Here is a 10,000-nt window from a genome sequence, read left to right as displayed (position 1 = left end):
TATAGGTACGCTTATGTATATTTGTGCAGTGTAGTGATGAATAACCAATATATGTTAAGGCAAAGAAAAGATGAAATAAACAAACAAATCAATTGAGACAAAAGCCTCGAATGCTCACTAGTTTTTGGATGCAATATAGTTAAGCTATCGGAGTAGTGGAACTATTTGTTTTGCCTGCAGAGAGAATCGATGATCGGACAAAGCTTTGATCGTCCGTAATGATCCGAAAGATAAAGAAGTGACATGTCTACAATAAATACAAACACTGAAAAGTGCTATCGGCGTAAACATTTTCAGTACTAACAACACCTAATTTATAATGAGAACTTTACAAGCAAAGAGACCCCAGCAGGAGTTACAAGCGAACAGAGTCACAACAAAAACAAACTTGAAAGTGAGGGGTCTTGTGCTTGCCTGGGACAAAATCTGACAACATAAACATGAAACAGAAAGGGGACAGCCTAGTATGATCAAGTCAATAATATTCACTCAGTCGCTCTTATAAACACCCAACTCGCATCCACCTATCCAAAGACACAGACACACACATAGACACGCTTACCCCACCCCCCACACACGCTTACGCTTACGCGTGTGTATGCGTGTGTGTATATGCGTGTGCGTATGCGGGCGCGTTCGTTTGTGCATGAGCGTGCGTATGTATGCATGAGCGTACATAAACGCACGCTCATATTCACACACACGTGGACGCTCATGCTCACGCACACACGCGCACGCTCACGCGCGCACACTTACACTCAGAGGGTCACGTACAAACATATAGAAATACATGTGCACGCAAACTCACATCTATAAACACAGGTGGCGCGTATGACCCCGTATGACCATCCACTCTAAAACGGACCCTAGATGTTGCTGGTACAGTTGTTCAATTTGAACACGACATTTGTTTACATCGGGCGCAATTCCTCGGGTCCAAAAGGAATGAACACATGGATCTGCTGCTGGCAGTTGACACAACCAGAAACCGACTTTCCTTTCGAACGATACCAAATCCGTGGTTGCACAATTTCTCCCCATGTGTAGGATTTGCAGCTGTGGCTTTCTGTTGCTTCCTTTCTCTCCTTTTATTTTCTTTCTCTCTCTCTCAATCTCCCCTCCCCCATCTTATTACCTCATTTTCCTTTCCTACCTCTCTCCTTCCATTCCTACCCCTGTCATTTTCTACCTACCCACCCCCCACCTCTCTCTCACTCACTCTCTCTCTCTCTCTCTCTCTCTCTCTCTCTCTCTCTCTCTCTCTCTCTATATATATATATATATATATATGTACATATATATATGTATATATGTACAGTATAAATATATATATATATATGTACATATGTATATATATATATATATATATATATATATATATATATATATATATAGATATATATATATACATATATACCTTACCTTATCTTACCTTACCGTCGTGCCATATCATCTTGGACTTCGGCAACCATGGAGCGCCACCGTTCACGGTCCCTAGTTACTTGTAACATCTGTGTTGGTTTGAGTTGTTTTCCCGTTGTCCTCATCAGCCCGCTCATATACTCGTACTTCTCCCTCTGCTCTCCCCTTGCTCTCCTTCCCTCCACCATTCCCGTCATCACCACCTCTTCCAACCCTTCCCTCCTCATTATATGTCCTAAGAATCGCAACTGTCTTTTCCTTATTGTTGTCATCAATTCCCTATCTGTCTCCATTTCTCTCAATACTTCTTCAGTATATATATACATATATATACATATATATATATATATATATATATATGTATATATATATATATATATATATATATGTATATATATATATATATATATATATATATATATATATATATATATATATATATATATATATATCTTTCCCCCTCCATATTTTTTTCCTTTTCTCTACCGTCTGTCCTAAGCGTTTAACAAGACCTCATAAGACAGACCGGCTAAATCACAAAAAATCCTGTCTTCCCATCACGAGTACATCTACAGCTCATCCGCATTCCCGATGAACTCAGACCAAACGACTTTGCTGCTCACACTCCAGTTTCACAAGAACAGAAGAACACACGAATGGAAGAGACTATAAGAGACCATAAAGCCTACACTAGGCAGTTCCATGTCATTTACCACCTATCATCCGTATCTATAAAGTTATCTAATCTCCTTTTAAAACAGTCAATTGTTTCAGTACATGGTTACTAAGTCTATTTTATTTGTTAACCACTCTGTTCAACCAGTCCTTGCCTATTTCCTTCTTAAACCTAAATTCGTCCAATTTTAATCCATTACTACAAGACCTGCCCTGCTGTCTTAATATGATGACCTTGTCTGCATCACCCTTGCTATTTATTCATTGGTTTCCATAATAACTTACATTTGACGATGAGGCGGACGGCGTTGGACTTGCCTATTTCCTTCTTAAACCTAAATTCGTCCAATTTTAATTCATTACTACAAGACCTGCCCTGCTGTCTTAATATGATGACCTTGTCTGCATCACCCTTGCTATTTATTCATTGGTTTCCATAATAACTTACATTTGACGTTGAGGCGGACGGCGTTGGACTTGCCTATTTCCTTCTTAAACCTAAATTCGTCCAATTTTAATCCATTACTACAAGACCTGCCCTGCTGTCTTAATATGATGACCTTGTCTGTATCACCCTTGCTATTTATTCATTGGTTTCCATAATAACTTACATTTGACGTTGAGGCGGACGGCGTTGGACTTGCCCGTGCCCTCGATGTTGTGAGCCTGGCACGTGTAGAAGCCGGACGAGGCCCGACCCACGCCTTGGAGCACCAGACTCAGGTTGCTCTGGATCACGCCAGCACTGACGTTGTGGATCAGCTCAATGCCCTAGAAACAGGAGATAGAAAGAGGAATTATAATTTAGTCTTCATCTTCGTCTCCTTAATATATATTTTTTTATTCTTCTCTGTACATACATACATACATATACCAAGGCTTTTTCCCCCTTACAAGGGGGGTAGCCAAAAAGAAAAAAGGCATAAAATCATTCCCACCCATTCCATCCCTGAATACACTCCACACCCCTCCACCCTCCCTCTTATCTTAGCACCTCCTGAATCTTCTCTGTATTAGAAGTAAATTTGACAGCTGCTCTTGTGAGTTAAGCTATGAGGGTACACTGCAGAACCACCGTCCTATCCTCTACCGGATGGTGTAGCCGGTGGTTTAGTTTGACTTCGGGAAGTTGCATGTGTCGTGCAAAATGTATGTGCAGTTATACGACTATCTTTGTTTTATTTATTCATTTACTTTATGCATTTGTTTTTTATTCTTTCATTTGTTCATTTAACTGTTTTTGCTCTTGTTTTTATCTCAATTTGTTGCTTATGTGTCAAACCTTGAGAACCAATTACGGTTTATTCATTTACTTTATGTATTTGTTTTTTTATTCTTTCATTTGTTCATTTAACTGTTTTTGCTCTTGTTTTTATCTCAATTTGTTGCTTATGTGTCAAACCTTGAGAACCAATTACGGTTTATTCATTTACTTTATGTATTTGTTTTTTATTCTTTCATTTGTTCATTTAACTGTTTTTGCTCTTGTTTTTATCTCAATTTGTTGCTTATGTGTCAAACCTTGAGAACCAATTACGGAAATCTCAAAACTAGTTTTTCGTCGCGTGAGTACAAAAAGGACTCTGGTGCCAACCTAGGTACGATTAAATACTATCAAAATTCGTCTATCATACATGGGTAGTGTGGGTTGGAGCTGATATTACATGTTTAGGTGAAGCAAATACGATCACATGGTGTGCGGAAAAAGATGCTATGGTCGTGGGCTGAATGGGGTGATGCCGATGTACTGTCGCTAATTTGGGGCAAACTGCTTTTGATTGAATTATCATGGGAAGTACAGTGGTGTTTGGGTGCGTGTGCATATGCGTGTGCATGTGAGTGATGACACAAACAACACGCACACGCACGCACACACACACAAACACACACACACACACACACACACACACACACACACACACACACACACACACACACACACACACACACACACACACACACACACACACACACACACACACACACACACACACACACACACACACACACACACACACACACACACACACACACACACACACACACACACACACACACACACACACACACACACACACACACACATATATATACATTATACATATATACATACATACAGTATGTAATATATATATATATATATATATATATGTATATATATATATGTATATATTCAAGAGGTGAAATTGATCAATGAAGACTAATGAAGTATAATGAATGGAAGAAAGTACAATATATATCAAGTGTATGCACCACAACAGGGATGTCCTGAAGAAGAAAATAAAATTTCCTAGATCATCTGGAGGAAGAATATGAGATTCTAGATGACGATATAGGACTTTTGATTGGTGATTTTAATGCTAGAGTTGGAAAGGAAAGAGAAGGAATAGAAAATATAATAGGGACATTTGGAGATGAGACAAGAAACTCAGAAGGAGAAAAACTGATAGACTACTGTATGAGAAACGGTTTGAAAATAATGAATGACTTTTATCAACATAAAGAGGAACATAAATTCACTAGATATAGATGGAATCTAAATACAGAACAATTTGATAAAGATAAATTATTGATTATATAATATGTTCAGACAGAAGAATTTTTACCGATATGAAGGTAAAACCAGGAGTGAGTTTAGATTCAGACCACAGGTTACTAGTGGCTGATCTTAAGATCGGTAAGGTAAAACCACGGTAATGTAGAAGAAGAAAAGTAATAAAAAAAATTGCAAGAGGAAAATAAAAAGAATGCTTATAAAAGTAAATTTATATAAAAATTGGAGAAGCAAAATGATGAGGAAAAAGAAACAGGTTACTAGTGTCTGATCTTAAGATCGGTAAGGTAAAACCATGGCAATATAGAAAAAGAGAAAAAGAAAAGTAATAAAAAAAATTGCAAGAGGAAAATAAAAAGAATGCTTATAAAAGTAAACTTATACAAAATTGGAGAAGCAAAATGATGAGGAAAAAGAAACAATCAGTGAGGTAGCGGAAGAAACTTTAGTAGTAGAATGGATTGGAGGACATAGGAAAGGAAACACACCTTTGTGGAATGAGGAGGTCAAACAGACAGTAAAGAACAAAACTTTAAAATTAAGGAAGTGGCTAGGAAGACGAACACCTGAAAGTCGAGCCAAGACCGAGAGAGATTGACAGGATTTGCAGAAAGAAAAAAGTTATTATATAGTATAGCAAAGTCATATAGGAAAAGCAAGGCAAAACAATATAACATCAAAGACCTAGAGGGGAATGTTCTTACAGATCAGGATGAGATTGACAACAGATGGACAGAATACTTCTAAGAGCTCCTAAATGCAGGAAATGAGGAACAATGGCAAGAGATGGAGGAAGATTTAAATGGAGAACATGATGAAATCACAGAAAAATAATTTTAATGGGCATTGAAAGAAATGAAGAATTCCAAAACACCAGGAGTAGATAAATATCAATAAAGGAAGAAGGAAATGTAGTACAGCAAAATATATTGAAGCTCATAAATAAGATCTATAGAGAAGGAACAATACCAGAGGAGTGGGGTAAAACCCTAATAGTCCCAATTTTCAAAGATAAAGGTGATGCTGGAAATTGTAACAGCTATGGAGGGGTTTCCCTCATACCCCATATCACAAAGCTATATGAGAGAATAATTGAGAGAAGACTAAGAGATCTAGTAGAACCAATTTTACGAGATGAGCAGCATGGTTACAGAAGTAATAGATCAGTAACGGACTTAACTTAACTTTTGGACTAAGGATGGTGATAGAGAAGGCATGGGAGTATAACCAAAGCCTGTACATCATTTTTATTGATCTACAGAAGGCTTTTGATTCAATTCCTCGCGAAAATGTATGGAAATGCATGGAGGAGAGGTATGTTGTCAAGGGACATCTAAAGAAAGCTATAAAAATTTTTTATTACCCCTGTGTATACAGTGTTAGAACATCAAAGAGGTAAAAAAAGTGGTTCCCTGTAGAAACAGGGGTTAAACAAGGACGTGTGTTATCCCCTCTACTCTTTATAGTATATATAGAAACTGTAATAGAGGATCTTAAAGAAGGTAAAGAAGAAAACTATAAGAACAGAATAATGGCTTATGCAGATGATATAGCTGAATGAAGCATAGATAGGGAAGAGATCGAAGAAGACTTAAAAAGGTGGAATGAGTGCTTTATAAGGAAAGGCATTAAAATGAATGTAGAAAAGACAAAGATACTGACCGTTAGCAGAAGAGAAAAACATTAGTTCAGCATCACCATAGGAAATAAGATGGTAAAAATACAAACATCTTCAAATATCTTGGAAGTGTAGGTACTAAGGAGGGTGGAATTAAGAGGGATATTTCAGAAAGAATAAATAAATTTAGTGCAAATGTTGGAGCTCTCTGACCAACAATAAAGGTTCAACATGTACCTTTAGAAGTGAAAAGGATTATTTTCAATACTGTCTTGACACCTACACTAATATATGGTTCAGAAAGTTGGGTAATGACAAACGTAGACATGAGCAGGATTCAGGCAGTGGAAATGAGACCATTGATAGCCATAGTTGGAAAGACGAGGAGAGATAAAGTAATAAACGAAGATATAATGAAAAACATTGGCGTCTGTTCCATTCTATGCGAAATAGACGCTGCCCAGTTAAGATGGTTAGGACATTTAGAAAGAATGGAGGAAGAAAGAACTGCAAGGGGATGCTGGGAGTGGATGCCGGACGGAAGAAGGCCAAGAGAGAGACCGAGAAAGAGATGGAAAGAAAACGGTGAAGAAACCTTCAGCATACATGACTTGAGACCAACATCGAAGGGAGGAAGGGGCCTTCCATAATAGAGCCATAAGGAGAAACATAGTATATATAAATGATATAGACCATGGACTAAAATCTACTTTTTTCAAATTTGCTGATGATACAAAAATGTGTGGAATGGCAAATAATCACTTAAATCAATTAGATATTCAAGAATATTTAGATAAATTACAACAATGGTCTGAAAAGTGGCTAATGAAATTTAACACAAGTAAAAATTACAGTAAGTACGATTACAAGTTATTTGGAAATTTGGTAACAAAAGTGAATAGTGAAAAAGATCTCGGCGTAATTATCAATAACGATCTCAAGTCATCCAAGCAGTGCATTTCAGCCTCTGAGAAAGCAAATAAGATTCTTGGACTGATTACGCGATCTTTTGACTTCAAAAATCCATCACTCATTAACAAGCTATATAAATCGTTAGTTCGTCCACATTTGGACTACGCTGTTTCCGTACGGTCACCGAATCTCATTAAAGACATTGACAGACTGGAAAAAATACAACGGCGAGTCACAAAACTGATTCCAAATAAAAAAAATAAATCATACGAAAATCGACTAAAACATATGAATCTGTTTTCCCTAAAAAAGCGTAGACTCAGAGGTGACTTGATACAGGTCTTTAAGATTCTAAAGGGAGTTGACAACATCGAAAGTGACAAAATTTTTACATTGAATGAGAATCAGACAAGAAACAATGGTCTCAAACTGTTCGGAAATAGATTCAATTTGGAAGTGGGTAGAAACAACTTCGCCAACCATGTAGTTAATGAATGGAATAAACTTCCTGCAGAGGCAGTGCAATGTAGTTCAGTTCAAAGCTTTAAGAATCATTTAGATAAACACCTAAGCAAGATGCTGTAATGATTATCATTTATCTTATATTATTTGTTTTTGTTCTGTTATTTGTCTGTTTGATTCTCATTTATTATTAGTTATATGTCAATTTATTATTATTTTCTATTTACCTATTTGTTTATTATTTAACTATACCTATGCATTTATTTATGTATTCTATTTGTTATCTACATTATTATAGTTTTTATTAACTCATTTATTAATATTTTTCGCATCCGACCTAGATATCGACCAAAAGGTCTCCTGTCGGCATGCTCCGCCTTTGTAATCCTTTGTAACATGCTGGGATCACTGAGAGGTATAACACCTACTACTGGGAGCTGAAGTAAGAAGAAATATATATATATATATATATATATATATATATATATATATATATATATACACATATACATATAGATACACACACACACACACTAGGTAAAACTAGGTAAATAAATACACACACATATAAATATACATATACAGTACATATACATATACATATACATATACATATACATATACATATACACATACATATACATATACATATACATATACATATATATTTGAATAATTCGCTAGTGGACAGCGACATCAATCATACAATCCATGACCGTCGCGCAGAGGATTCGAACCACCGCCTATAGACTCAAGAGAGTCCACAGCACACGCCTTTAACCACTCGACCACAGACGAGTGGTTAAAAGCGTGTGCTGTGGACTCTCTTGAGTCTATAGGCGGTGGTTCGAATCCTCTGCGCGACGGTCATGGATTGTATGATATACATATACATATACACAAAGGGTATACACATAGCACATACCGCGGGATTAAGAATTAGAGACATAGTGAGTAAGAATGAGAACAAGAATATCATAAATCAGAACAGCATTGTATACAAAATTCCATGCGGAGGATGTCCGGCCACGTACTACGGAAAGTCATCGCGTGGCATCGAAAAAAGAGTGTACGAACACAAGAGTGATCTACGCCACCACAGAACTTGTAACCCCTTGGTGGTGCACGTAGATACACACGGACATCTCCCGAACTGGAATAACGTCGAGGTTCTCCACCAAGGACTGGGAAACAGATTAAGAAAAACCATAGAAGCAGCACACATCACAACAAGCCAAGTCACCAATCACCGGGAAGGACATGTTAGCGTAGCGCGACCCGTAGTGAGAATGACCCAAGCCGCTCTAGCTCGGAAGAGATCGCGAACCACTAGCCAATCAGCGGGCTCCATTCCAAGACAGCCGGCAAGATGAGCCAATACTGGGATATATATTGTTCACAAAATCTGATAGTCTGTAGTCTCTCTGAGGAAGACATCCGTCGAAATGTTAGAGAATATTCACTCCTGCATTATCCTGCTTCCCCTTGCCACCTTTCACTCATCTGTCTCCAATTCATACTACGTCATATATATATATATATATATATATATATATATATATATATTATATGTATACATACATATATATACATATAGTGTGTTGAAATAAGTTCAGTATCGCTCCGCTGCGAGTCGTTACTCGAACTCTCGTGGACGGGGAGTTCAGAGTGTGTGCGCGTGTAAAGTCAGAGCATTACCCATAGATCGGTCATATATGAGCTCTGAGCTCTTTCCCGGGAGGGAAAAAGCTGTCGATCACGAGTCTAGCACGTAATTCAAGACTATGGTGATTCACACACATATGTACACACACACACACTATATATATATATATATATATATGTATATATATATATATATATATATATATATATATCAGCATAAGACTCGAACCTACCACTCTGAGGTCAAGAGGCTACCGAGACGGTGCCTTAAACCGCTCGGCTACTGGAGGTACAAAACTTTCTAAACTCATAACGCTACTGGTTCCCGAGATTAGCAAAGATTGCTACCTGCGACCCCATTTTCTTTTTCAGCAGAGATCCTACCTCAACTCGTAGCCTTTGGATGTGTTGTAATTTGGTAACTGTTATAATAAAACAGTTCCCAAATTACAACACATCGAAAGGTCAATGGTCACCAGATGACATTACTAGTTTGGCAGTAAATAAATTCATCTCCAGAGGACGAAACGTCCTACCCCACTCAGGGCATGTGATTTGAGGCTTACCTAGTTCCCCTTTTGTAGCTTTCTTCTCTGTATATATGTTCTTGTCTATGTACCCAATATAAGTAACTGCTGAAGAGAACCACAGCTAGTGGTCGAAATATAATGTTTACTCTATATCTCAGCTTA

The 10,000-nt window shown here is 37.4% G+C and overlaps 1 protein-coding gene across 1 annotated transcript in view; it reads right to left on the bottom strand.

Annotated features, from left to right (window-relative positions):
* Positions 1 to 10,000, bottom strand: part of LOC143036106 (nephrin-like) — a 390,672-nt gene that overhangs the window by 29,190 nt on the left and 351,482 nt on the right. The window contains exon 6 of the mRNA XM_076203361.1: positions 2,709 to 2,868. Coding sequence (XP_076059476.1) covers positions 2,709 to 2,868 — 160 coding nt within the window. The remainder of the gene's footprint in view (positions 1 to 2,708; positions 2,869 to 10,000) is intronic.

The sequence above is a fragment of the Oratosquilla oratoria genome, chromosome 20 (genome assembly GCF_046742065.1).
Source record: "Oratosquilla oratoria isolate Oo_2021 chromosome 20, ASM4674206v1, whole genome shotgun sequence".
NCBI lineage: Eukaryota > Metazoa > Arthropoda > Malacostraca > Stomatopoda > Squillidae > Oratosquilla > Oratosquilla oratoria.
Note: the sequence above shows the minus strand (reverse complement) of the source record. Positions and strands in the feature narration are given on the sequence as shown.